The sequence below is a fragment of the Labrus mixtus genome, chromosome 15 (genome assembly GCF_963584025.1).
Source record: "Labrus mixtus chromosome 15, fLabMix1.1, whole genome shotgun sequence".
In the NCBI taxonomy this organism is placed as follows: Eukaryota; Metazoa; Chordata; class Actinopteri; order Labriformes; family Labridae; genus Labrus; species Labrus mixtus.
In genome coordinates, this window is record NC_083626.1 from 8,745,806 (window position 1) to 8,758,615 (window position 12,810).

Consider the following 12,810-nt stretch of genomic DNA (forward strand, 5'->3'; position numbering starts at 1 on the left):
AGAAAAAAAATTGTTTTGAAAAAAGAGTACAATTGTTCATGTTTACAGTCATATTTTTATGGCTATTTCTCAAATCAGCAGGCAGATGGGCTGGCAAAGTCACAGACTTCAGACCTCTTTGCTGTCTCCTCGAGACATCATTACGAGTCAGATCCGCAAATGATATCTGCAATAAAACACCAGCTAAGAGAGCAGCAGACTTGTGACGTCAAGTACAAGACTTAAGAGGTGAAACATGACTTTAGACCTTCGTACTTTTTAATGCGGGTGTCTTTACGCTGCCTTGTCCTCCATGAATCATTAAGACGCTCCATGTCTTGAGCTTTGGTTGATTTCATTTTGGTTAAGGAGGCCGTAACATAACCCAAGGGAAAGTCATTTGAAATGTAAGAAATATACCTCAGTTATGAATCCAAAGAGGGGGAGAGATGTTCCTACAGTCCAATATCCCCCCACCTCAATATCCTCAGACAGAGGCTCTTATGTCTTATTGTATGTAACCTTTCACTCATGTCGCTTTCCTCATTTCTCTCCCTCAAGGTGAGCCTCATTACAGTGGAGACATGATTAATCACATGGAGCTTATGGCACATTTCTGATGAGTGTGAGTAATTGTCCCCTGTCTTAAAGAGGCCTTCTAATTAAAAAACGGGGACATAAATCTATAAGTCTCATCTTTTTTGCCAACATTTATGTGTGTGTGTGTGTGTGTGTGTGTGTGTGTGTGTGTGTGTGTGTGTGTGTCTGCAGAAATAAAAAGATGGCTGAACTGCGGCCTGGATGTCTCCCTGAATGATGTCCTGTGAGTTAGGTGTTAAGTTTAATGACTATGTCTACAATCACATTTAGTTTCTTTAAAGGGGACATATTATGAAAAATCCACTTCTACAGTGTTTTTGAACATATATTTGGGTAACCTGAGTGTCTACTGACCCAAAAAATGTGAAATAAACCCATCCAGTCCTTTGTTTGTAGTCTGCATAAGTCTTACAACACAGAGAAAAATGCTCCGTTTCAAATGTGCTCTCCTTGTGATGTCACAGTGGGATTCCGGTAAAAAAAAAATGCCCTCACTTTCTCACTATTGTACGGACTTTTCCAGAAACGTAATCCTTGCAGAATTTAAATCAAACTTTGACATCTTTCTTTTTATCTCCCAGCATTCCTTTCACTCCTTAGAATAAAATGTGTTACCTAATGCTACAGATACATCAGGGGGTATTGTGTGGTTTTTTTTATTTCGATGAATGCACCATATTTTTTACCTTGTGAACAAAACATCTACGAGCAATAAAACCAAGCAAGAGAGAAAAAAATCGGTCAATATCCAAAGACGTATTTACCTCTTCACAACAAAATAACGTCTGCAGGCTTCAGCTCCTTTTGTGTAACACTCAACTGTAAAACTTCAACAACAACAGCTCAGTGTGCAGTGATGCAGCCAGCTCATCTCGCCTCTCACACTCTGATCTAGCACTGTAATAGATGAGGCTATTTAAACTTGGTCAGTCTGTACACATTACATTAGTGAGACGGCTGTCGTCCACAGCAGCCATCAATAAATATGGAACGAGAGACAAGACAAGGATTCATCTCTTTTCTCACTTCTCAAGAATTATTCATGTGCATAAATTCTGTCTTTAAATGACTCAACCCCCTGAACAAATGAAGAGAGACACAACATCTCTGTGATACGAGAAGCAGGATGTAAAGGATGTTGGAAAGACACTCACGAGAGGGTTTTCTCCAGACGTCCTCCTGGAGAGCCGATGATTTCTCCGAGGGTGCAGAAGGTCTGTCCCAGGAAGTCCTTCAGGAGAAATGGATAGAAGAGAGGAATAATTGCATGACAGGACCCAGGGATAGTCCAGGTTTCAAACAGGACTCTCAAAGTACTAATCTGTAGATAACTATAAGGATAGATTCACATTTTCTCAAGTCCTCCTTAAAACTATATCCACCAACATTTATGTACAATGAAGCAGGTGAAGCGGGGTTCACACTACAAGATAATTGGGACGATTTTAGGCCCAACCAAAAGTCAGCAAAGGCTGGATCATCTGATGGTTCCAAAGATGATGTTCCAGTGGTGTGAGGTGTGTTAAAATTGATTCTACCCGCCCCTGATCTGCTCTGAAAACGATCGGGGGCCGCCCCCGATATGAAATTGTTTGTAATATAGAAACCCTGTTGTGTGGGGAGAACGCCGAAGACAGCCGAGTGGAGCTAAACAATTGGCAATCAGGAAACAAGATGACTGAAACAGGAAGCGCAACAAACACGACCACGGTTACGACAGAAAACAAGAAGCGAACTCAAGAAACCTGTGAGTTTGATGGACAACAGAAATGGTGGATTTATTGAGAGTGTTTCTACATCATGTTGTGTAAAACAAACCACAACCAAACTGACAAGGACAGGATGTCGGTCATGTTTGTTTACTCTTAAAGATTGGGGGTTTTGAGCGTGGAGACTCTGGATGTTGGGATATGAATCTGTTAGTGTGTGGTTTCCTGAGTCAGTCAAACTATAAAAACAAGTCTGTTCAATCTGTCATTATTGGTCGTCATGTGCGGGCTCCCTCGCGTTTTCAAATATGTTAAAAATCTTTGAGTGTGTACCTGGCTGTAGACATCTCTCATCTGAAGGACAAAACCTAAAGTCCTTCCAATGAAATAATAATGCAATCTGATGATTTTCAGAAGCTAATATGAAGTTTCAGCGGCCTGCATGAGACAAATTATGAGAATATCAGTCCTTTAAAATGACCCCCGTCTGGTTCTCTGGACAGAGTTTTCATGCTGAACTGTTGCAGACTGATGATGTAGATGTCATTTTTACATAAAAAAGGACATAAACCTGGAAGTCACCTAAAGAACTCAGCCTTAGCCGCCATGCTCTTCATTGGTGGATTCATGTGGGTTTTTTTTTAAGCTATTAGTTTATAGGTCCGAGGTGGGGAACCTGCCCATTAAATGATATGAACCCTCAATACTCCACAGACGTCTGGACCTCCTGTTCTTTAATAAACATTTAAGACTCAATAGCAATTATGAAAGACTATCAAATCAAAAAGGATAGAAGGAGAGATATAAAGGTTATTACACTCCTATTAAAGTTCAGTCTCATGTGATTGAAGTGTCATTTGAAATTAAACTTGGAATTTAGGGTTTAATTCCCACTTTCTTTCTTCTTCTTTACGAGCGTGCATGAACTTAAATAGGTCAAGTCCCAGGACTGGTGACCCGGGGGAAGTTTTACTGATTTACCGTCTAATCTTTAAAAGAAACACACCGGGATTAAAGTACATGCTCTCATTAAAGCAGCATTTTCATTGAACAATAGACTTGAAAGTTTGCAAAGAGTCCCCGTTCTACAGAGAGAAACATATGGAAGATAAAAAGCGGAGCGATGAAATGACACAATAAACCTTTCTGCACAGCAACGAGAAATTTACATTTTGGTGAATAATTTTAAATTTTATAAAACAAATGGACAAGATGTGAAACACTTTGACCAGTGCAGAGAGAAATTTACAAACCACAGAATCTCGCCGAAAAGGGAATTTACCAAATACTGGAAGTGACTGGGAAGTGGTTGAGCCGTCGATTACTTTGTTTTCACAGAAAGACTGTGTCTTAACTGTCACCGGTGGATTCCACAAAATGGACAAAACATCATTCAATCATCATAAACTCTGTATAACACATTTCTTACCGTCTTTACTCCAAAATCAAACTAATTGACGGGTCACTCAACCACTTCCCGGTCACTTCCGCATTTGGTACGTTCCCTTTCCGCCTTGATTCTGTCGTTTGTAAATTTGTCTCACTGCTCATGAAAGTGTTTCACATCTTGTAAATTTGTTTTCTTCAGGCCCTGACACACCAAGCAGACGGCAAAGTGTGCAAAAACTAGTGGCGAGATAAATGGAGATAAAGAAACCTCGGAACAGCCAATCAGAGAGTTTCCTCTCACCAGCCGTGCTGACGTCGACCGAGGCTGATTCAACATGTCGAATCGGCTGAAAAAAGGTCACAAAGGTCAGGTGGGGGGCAACAGGTAGGGACGGAGCTGGACACAACGACAAAAACTAGGGCGACGATCTCCTTGGTGTGTCAGGGCTTGAAAATGTAAATTTGCTTTGTCCTTGGTAAAAGTGTTTTGTTTTTTAAAAATATTTACCAAAATGTAAATGTCAAGCTTTGCAAAATTGTTCCAAAATTTTGGTTTGCACTTCCCAGCCACCGTAGAGCAGAGCACTATGTGTACATATTTGTTGTGCGTGAGTGCGAGCAGGTGTAGGTGTGAGTCCTCATAAACTGTGTGTGTGTGTGTGTGTGTGTGTGTGTGTGTGTGTGTGTGTGTGTGTGTGTGTAACTCCTTTAAATGTCCTGACATGCACAATCTGCTGTACTACACCGTCTCAAACAACAACAACATCTGTCTGCACCTTGAAGTTGTGAGAATGGCTTTACCTGAGCGAGGGATGAAATGCAGACAGACAAAATGAGGAGCAACATTACAGGAGAAGCTTTCCGCAGGCGGGGAGCTGAAGGTGTTTGTCCTTGATGAAATGAGATGAGAGAAAAAAAAAAAAAAACACAATTAAATTAAAGCGGATGAAACACACACGTGAAAAAAAAATCTCTTCAGGAGGCCGTGAAATATTCTGGAAAATGAAACGTGGAATGAATGGAGGACTTTATAATAGCAGGACCCGTGAGGATAATACAATCTGCATACACAGCACTCACCTTCTGCTCTCCACATGATTTGATTTTAGAAAGAAAGAAAGAGAGAAAAGTCTGCCATTAAAGGGAATTCACAGAGTGCTATTAGACTGAGCTAAATAATAGACTGAATGCACCATCAGCGTCTTCACTCATTCACTGTAAATGAGCTTTAGCAGCGTGACTAACGATAAATATATGTGTCACATTGGAGGACCGATGGAAGTCGTCAGCGCTGAGTCAAAGCTGTCATTGTGTGTTTGACATACTGTACTTACGTGTTTGGAGATGTTACAGCTCCTGGAGTCCACATTGTACCTGTGAGGAAGAAATATGTGATAAGATTGGAGGAACTGGTGGCATCACCGTAAAGGCAAAACATTCTGTAACCATGGAGATGTTCACTTCCACATGCACGATTGTTGGAAAATGTACTCCCCTGTGTTACAAGTTTGTCTTTGATTACTTTAGGGGGGAATATTTAAATCAAATAAAACTCAGGGTTCATTTTTTAATCTGTGTCATCTCCTTATATGTTTTCGATCTCCATGTCTTCAGCCTTGGTTGATTTAATTTTGGTTAAGGAGGCCGTAACATACCCCAAGGGAAAGTAATTTGAAATGTAGGAAATATACAGCAGTTATGAATCCAAAGGGGGGGGGGGGGGGGGGAGATGTTCCTACAGTCCAATATCCCCCCACCTCAATATCCTCTGAATATGACACATTAAGGACACCTTCACAAGTTGTTAAGCTCTCAGCAATGACTGTCCAAGCGGAAACCTCCCCGGCTGACAATCCAAGCAGACTCTGAGGCGCACAATAAGAAATGCAGTTCCTCAAACGGCCACTTGAGGCTTTCTCCAAGAGCGAGTCAATCCCCATTAGTCCCTGTGGTAAAATACATATACTTACTGTAAAATAAGGATTTAGGACTCCTTAGCTCATTCCCCTGTGTATAACATCTGGACTGTAATTTTTTGAGCCTTGAAGTTTTGCATTCTTGGTCACTTTAAGGGATCTGCTAGGGTCCCCCTTTGGCTAATCCAATCCCTGAATTTAACCTCTTGATCATGTGTCTGATGTTTTGCCTTTTGGCGATCTTTTCTCGCAAATATCAAACAAATAATTTATCGCTGAGGTCTGAGTATGAGCTGAATATCTAAGAGTTAAATCTGTGTATTGGTTTTAATGAAAAGTTACCAACCATTAGTAGCTAAGGGTGTCTTCCTACACCATACCTATGAGGACTAGTTACAGTGATTTATTGAGGTGGCCAAGAGATATGGGGCATCGATTGTAAAGTTGCGCACACTACAAATAACAACAACATTTCTCCACATTTAGCCCTAAAAAATCACTTTTTATTCACATTTAGAGAAGTATTTGTGATCTTTGTCATATTTACTTTTGTGAAAGGCCGCAAATGAGCTAGTTAACCATCTTATTTCCCAGAGAATTGGGTTGTATTTGTGGAAGCTGACTGATGCTGTTTAATTAACACAACCTGCTTGCTGAATGCCACTGACTCACTGCTTGCTCATCCATTTCCCGTGAAGATAAGAAGCAGGTGAATGAAACTAGCAGGGTAACTTAAAACTTAAAGCAGTGTTTTCATCTCAACAGCCAGCTGTATTCTCTATCGGGGAAAATCCAACAACCATCCTGACCAGCATCTGTTTATGGGGCGCCGATTGTAAAGTTGCGCACACTACAAATAACAACAACATTTCTCCACATTTAGCCCTAAAAAAAATCATTTTTTATTCACATTTAGAGAAATATTTGTGAACTTTGTCATATTTACTTGTGTGAATAAAAATGTAAGATAATTTCATTGTCAAATATAAATGTTAAATGTTATATATAAATGTTAAAAATACATGTCCTGATTCTAAATATTTAGCTACGTTTCTAAACATTTAGTTTACATTCTAAATATTTAGCTTTGATCCTATATATTTAGCTAAGATTGTAAATATTTATAATCAAAGCTAAATATATAGAATCTATATATTTAGCTTTGATTATAAATATTTACAATCTTAGCTAAAGAATAAAAAGTGATTTTTTAGGGCTAAATGTGGAGAAATGTTGTTGTTATTTGTAGTGTGCGCAACTTTACAATCGGCGCCCCATAAAGAGATGCTGGTCAGGATGGTTGTTGGATTTTCCCCGATAGAGAATACAGCTGGCTGTTGAGATGAAAACACTGCTAACTTTAAGTTTTAAGTTACCCTGCTAGTTTCATTCACCTGCTTCTTATCTTCACGGGAAATGGATGAGCAAGCAGTGAGTCAGTGGCATTCAGCAAGCAGGTTGTGTTAATTAAACAGCATCAGTCAGCTTCCACAAATACAACCCAATTCTCTGGGAAATAAGATGGTTAACTAGCTCATTTGTGGCCTTTCACAAATACCACTTAGCCGTTTAGGTTTGATATCTTTGCATTTGCCAAGATGTACGCTGTAAACTGTATCCCTGTCCATAAAAGTCTTTGCACTCATATATTGGGATGCTGTTTTTTCACTGTTGGAAAGTGAAGTGGTTTAGAATATCCGCCGAGTTGGAGGCTAGAAATGCCAGCAAAAAATAGCCACTGGATCCTAGAGGCTATCTTTGTCAAATAATGGTGCTGGTGGCTTCATAAACAAGGGACTCTACAGCTGGTCGGAGCTGAAGCACTCAGAGAAAAATAGCTCACTGGCAGCTAAAGGCATTTCCAAACTATGCAACTGAATCGGAAAGAAAGGTTGTAAATTGGTGGAAAATCCATCTGGAAAGCTAAAAAAATAAATCATATCTGAAAGTGTTGTTGCCTTTGTGTTATCTGTTATGAGATACCTCCAACCTCTGACTCCTGAAGTATGTGGCCTGTTTCATAATAAGCTTATTATTTGTGGATTGAGCGTAGAAAATGACCTTGCAGAGTAGAAGGGAACGCTTTGAGGTGAAATTATGCATAACGGCAACATAAAGGCATCATCACAAACATTGTTTTTGTTCCATTTTTGTGTTCACATTATATACGAGCAACTGTCCTACACACTCCATTGAGTAATAAAAGCACATTTCTGTGCCTTGATTAAAGCTACTGAGGCATGTAAGGGATCTTCCTCTGCATTGATCAAGGAGAGCAGCTAGGTGAGCTGAGCAGAATAACCAAGTGGGTAAACAGACACTAATTCAATCAGCGGGGCTCTCAACTGGGCCTGGAGAGGGTCCATTTTTTTAAATCTCCTGCCATGATTGGACATCCAATTCCATTGCCGATTGACCTGTTCATTAATCCTAATTGAGCGAAATAATCGTTTTTTACCAAGAACCCAAAGAGAGCGGGGAGAAACAACAAAGCAACATTGGCTTGGTTGCTCTGAATTCACATCGTGGTGTTTCCAGCTTAACATATCCATGGTCAGAATTCAAACAATTCAGGGATTTTTTTTTTTAGACAAAGTGAAAAGAAATACCAGCAGCTACTCACACATCAAACCTTAGATTCTGTTTCTCTTCAAAGAAGAAATCCAGGACGAATTTCCTGACAAAATCTGGATTCCGCGTGTTATCGATTACCTCCGTTCTGCCAAACTATAAACACAAGAAAGATATGACTGGTGGTAAAAGAGGCAAACATTCTTTAGGGTCGATATATCTCGGGAGTCAAATCATGAAGAAAACAATCCAAGCAAAAGAAACGAGATCCAGCAGAAGTTAATATTAAGATGCCCACATTTGAGACAAGATTAGAATCTATAAATACTCATATATCTGCATATCTCTGAATCAAACTGAGCTTCATCATGTTGGTGCTTAAGCTGTGTCCCCAGAGAAATCATACCGCTACATTAGAGCCAGCCCTCCACCTCTGTGAGCCCCCCAGAGTCCCAGTCCCACCCTCCCACCTGGGCCAGGCCGTCTCTCCATCTCCCTGACAATCACTTCAGTAATCCCCCAGATTGGACTGCCAGCCTCACCTCCGGGGCCCGGCCCAAGAGCACCGTGTAATGAGCTATTGATCTTGGCACTGCCTCACCTCAGCCTCAATACCTCTACTCGTGTCTTTAGTGCCCGGTGCACATAATCCGCGCTATCAACCGAGCCCCTAGCCTATCCATTACCACGTCCTCGCAGGGCAGACTGGTGGTCCTCAGAAGCTACCTGTCGTATCGATCTAAAGGGAAAAATCCCATGATATTTCCTTGTAGTGTTTCTATTTTTGGGACTTGGAGGCCTTGGGTTTAAAAACCTCACTTAGGGGTGATAGGTTAATAAGTGTGTGAGCATTTGTGGGTGAAGGTTAAGGAATTGCTTTGTTAGAGGTGAGATGTTTTTTTGTTGTTGTCCTAGAATCAACAGAGCAGAAAAGCATTTACTGGAATAAATAAATAAGATTAAACATTTAAGAGTTGGCATTCCAGTGCTTACAAAAGTCTAACCCAAAAGAGGGATTCGAGCTTAAAGGGATAGTCAGTAGCATTTTTTGAAAATGCAAACTGGGTCCATCACCCCCAGAAGCGTACACTCACTGCAGGACGTAGTGTGTACGTTTCCTGCTTTCTTCACTGCAAGCTACCGCATGCTAGCACAAGCTAACTGCATGCTAGCACAAGCTAACCGCAAGTGTTTGGCACCTTCCTGTCCAACAGGAAGTAGACCAACTCCACGTCCGCATGTAAAAGCCAACCAAACGTTCACCCTCGTTTTAGAACTAGCTTTATCCGCTCTGCTTTTCTCCTCACTATGATTACATTTTCTCGTCTTTTCAGCTACGTCCATGTCCGTCATATTTGCCCGTTCAAATCACGTCCAATCGCTGAATTGTATCCGCTCCTTAAATCACCTGCGCACTGTCATTTCCATGGCGGAAAAACACACCAGCTCCCCGCCCAGAAACGTCTCGAGTGAACAAAAACAAACCAGAACATGAAAATCCAGGTAGAGGTACAGGGTGTCTGTAGACACAGTCACCACCACACATGTACGGAGAAGGGATGATTAAGCAGCATTCCTCATGTATAAGTCTGTATTTAATTTTTTCTACCTTTAAAGTTGTACCATTCTTATGTGCACAGTTGTGTGTGGTTTGCATTCATTATGTTCATGCAAGTTAAATTGATATGCAGATAACAGAGCAACAGGTCGACACAGATGCTAATTGCACAGACTGCTTTAATAATGAATTAAAATGCACGACTCGTCCTTCCATGCACGACCATTAACTTTTAATATCTTTATCTATAATTCATAAAAAAAATGAAAAAAGATTATGTAAAAAGCAAACAAAGCATTTATTCAGGTTTACATTCAAGCCCACATGTCGCTCCCGATGTCAATATGTGTTCGGCTGACAGCGAGATGTTTACTCGAGCAGTTCATGCAGCGTTTTTGATTAAGCCCTGCCACATGGAATGAGAAGGTGTGAGGCGTCTTGGAGAGAAGGGATCAGTGTTTGGCAAAGCCCTGAGTGTCACATTAATGTTGACTTTGCATTTGTAAATACGCAAGACAGGGAACAGAATGTCATGGGCAAATTAGATGAGGTAAAACAAGGAATATGAGATTACAGCGGAATGTGTCGGTGTGGCAGGGAGACTGAAACTAAAAAAACCTGAAGAGGAGGAGGAGGAATTTAAAATGACAGTAATGAATAGAGGGTCATGTGACCCCCTCCTTAAAAAAAGAGTGACAGCGGGTGAGACAGCAAGACGGCAAGGGGAGCAGACGGTGCATATTTAATATGAGTGAAAAAGTAATCTCACCCAGACCATTTTCCATTATGTGATTTTTTTCTCTCCTGCCAATAGAAACCTAATATATTAAGAGTAACTTTCTTTATTTATTCTTTGCACTGTTCTAGTGCAAAATGTTCTCTGGGTTTGCAGACAGTTGCCTCCAAACTTCATCCTTATAAATCCATTTTCGCTCCTGACTGAAGAAACTAGCACGTCATGTAAAAGATAAACTCTGGTGTAAGTTTGAGATTTAATTTAGAAAAAAGGTGCCTTAACTTACCTCCCTCCATTCTTTGGTTCCCACAGCCTGTAAATACAACACGACCACTGGGAGGAGAGAGGAGACGAGGACGCCGAAGGGGAAGCATGAGGAAGAAGAAAAGAAGAAGAAGAGCTTATTTCATTCTGTTGATGAGTCTGATGGTTTATTCCATGTTGACACCTGCAGCACAGATATCAAAACGCTCAGGTTGGAAAATCAATGCGACCCATCTATTTTCATTAGATCCAGTTCGGCTCGCAGCAAAGTCAATAACTGCGTCATTAAAGAAATTACACCGCTCTTAAACTGACATACTGGGCACAATTAAGGGATTCCATGATTCCATTCCAAATGTATCCTATTAGACAAAATGGAAAATCACTTTTGTATCAGGTTTTTTTACACAATGAAAAAGTGAGAGATTTGTACTTAGTTTTCCCGGCATAAATGATTTCATATGCTTCTTACCGCCCGGTCTGTCCCTGGATATTACTAAAAAAACAAGTATTTCAGTGTAAGAGGTATTATTAGAAGAACCTAAGGTGGCATACATGCCCGGGTCAGAAAGCATGTTATGGAGCTAGGGTCGATGGGGTGACATTTCTGAGAAAGAAGTCACAATTTACAACAATTTAAAATGGAGTTTAAAAAATGAATATTCTTTGATACTCTGAATCTAAATTCATGAGGAAAAAACTTGGAAATTGAGTCTGCAAGGGTGCTGATTAGCTGACAAAGTCCTCTCCTGATGTTTTGTTAAAGGTCACATATTCTCCTCCTTTTCAACTCAGTTTAAATAAGTCTCCGAGCAATCCAAGATGTGAAATTACAATAAAAGTAGCCTCATTGGGTTAAAGACCTCCTCGTTATAATCGGTGCTCAAGTGTTCATACAACTCGTCGGTGGATTGTTTGAGTAAAAAAAAAGGTCTCATGAGGAGCAATTATTATGTGCAATAAGGCAGGAGCAACCCAATTATGTTCCATTGATTTATCGTGTTGTTACGCTGGGATCAAACACACGTCATGTCCATGCATCGAGAAAATAAACAACATTTGATAAAGGCTATTATTGGATGAATTCATAATTGGCCAAGCGTTGCCGTTTGTGTCTAGACGGCCTGTGTGAAGTTTGGACATTAGCCCTAATGAACTTCAGACTGTCTCGACTGTCAGACAATTAAAACCACATTTTCCTCCTAATGAGCAATTACCAGGAGGCAGATAACAGAGAAGGGGCAGCAGGCGGCTAAATCTGTCGGGCAATGCGTCTTTGGAATAAAACATCCTCCCTGTGTCAGATTGTTAGCCGTGCATGAATCATATCTGCTGCTTTGAGGGATGTTTTAAAATCTGAGTATTACAAGTTAATCAGTTTGTGAAATGCCATGTTAGTCTTTAATTAACGAGTGAATAGAAAAGAGAGCATAGAAGGTAAAACACACACTGCAGGGGTTAACATTTGTTCTTATCAAAGTCATACCCCACATGCTCTGTGCGTCCCTTAACCTGAAATAATGGTGTTCAAGAAGCACGGAGTATATGTGTCTGTATTTGAGATGAAAAGCCAGAGGATGTTAATGTATCCCCAAGGCTGCAGAGTATCAGCGGCACGGCTCCACGCTGGATTTAGACTCGTCCGTGCGGAGGCTGCATCAGTGTCCGGAGAGCCTGGCTGATTGTCTGCTTTATGGAAACTGACGGAGAAAGGAAAGGGCCCATCTGGGGGCGCCGCAGAGAGACTAAATCATGAAGCAAAAGGCAATTCTTTTACAGCCTGAACCCGTACACCAGCTACAACTCCTGACAGTAGTCTGGCGGCAGGACAGGTACCCCAGACGAATGAATATGAATAAATCAGAGCACGAGTCGTATCAAGTTCTCGATGGATCACAGCTTAACAGTACAGAGTAACGAAAGTGCTGCACAGAGAAAGAGACAAATATCCTCCAATCAGGGACGTGCAATGCATTCCAAAGGGTAGTGGTCAATTTTTTTGGTATGAATGAGACCCCTCATTGTGTCGTTTTTTTCCCTCATCCTTCCCCCTTTTTGTTTCAAATATTCACCTGTTGTCCAACTTAT

At 40.7% G+C, this 12,810-nt stretch overlaps 1 protein-coding gene across 1 annotated transcript in view; it reads right to left on the reverse strand.

The window, feature by feature from the left end:
* Positions 1 to 12,810, reverse strand: part of LOC132990302 (copine-9-like) — a 66,596-nt gene that overhangs the window by 36,515 nt on the left and 17,271 nt on the right. The window contains exons 3-6 of the mRNA XM_061058475.1: positions 10,745 to 10,791; positions 8,217 to 8,320; positions 5,012 to 5,051; positions 1,734 to 1,813 (exon numbers count right to left, since the gene is read on the reverse strand). Of these exons, the coding sequence (XP_060914458.1) occupies positions 1,734 to 1,813; positions 5,012 to 5,051; positions 8,217 to 8,320; positions 10,745 to 10,791 (271 nt within the window). The remainder of the gene's footprint in view (positions 1 to 1,733; positions 1,814 to 5,011; positions 5,052 to 8,216; positions 8,321 to 10,744; positions 10,792 to 12,810) is intronic.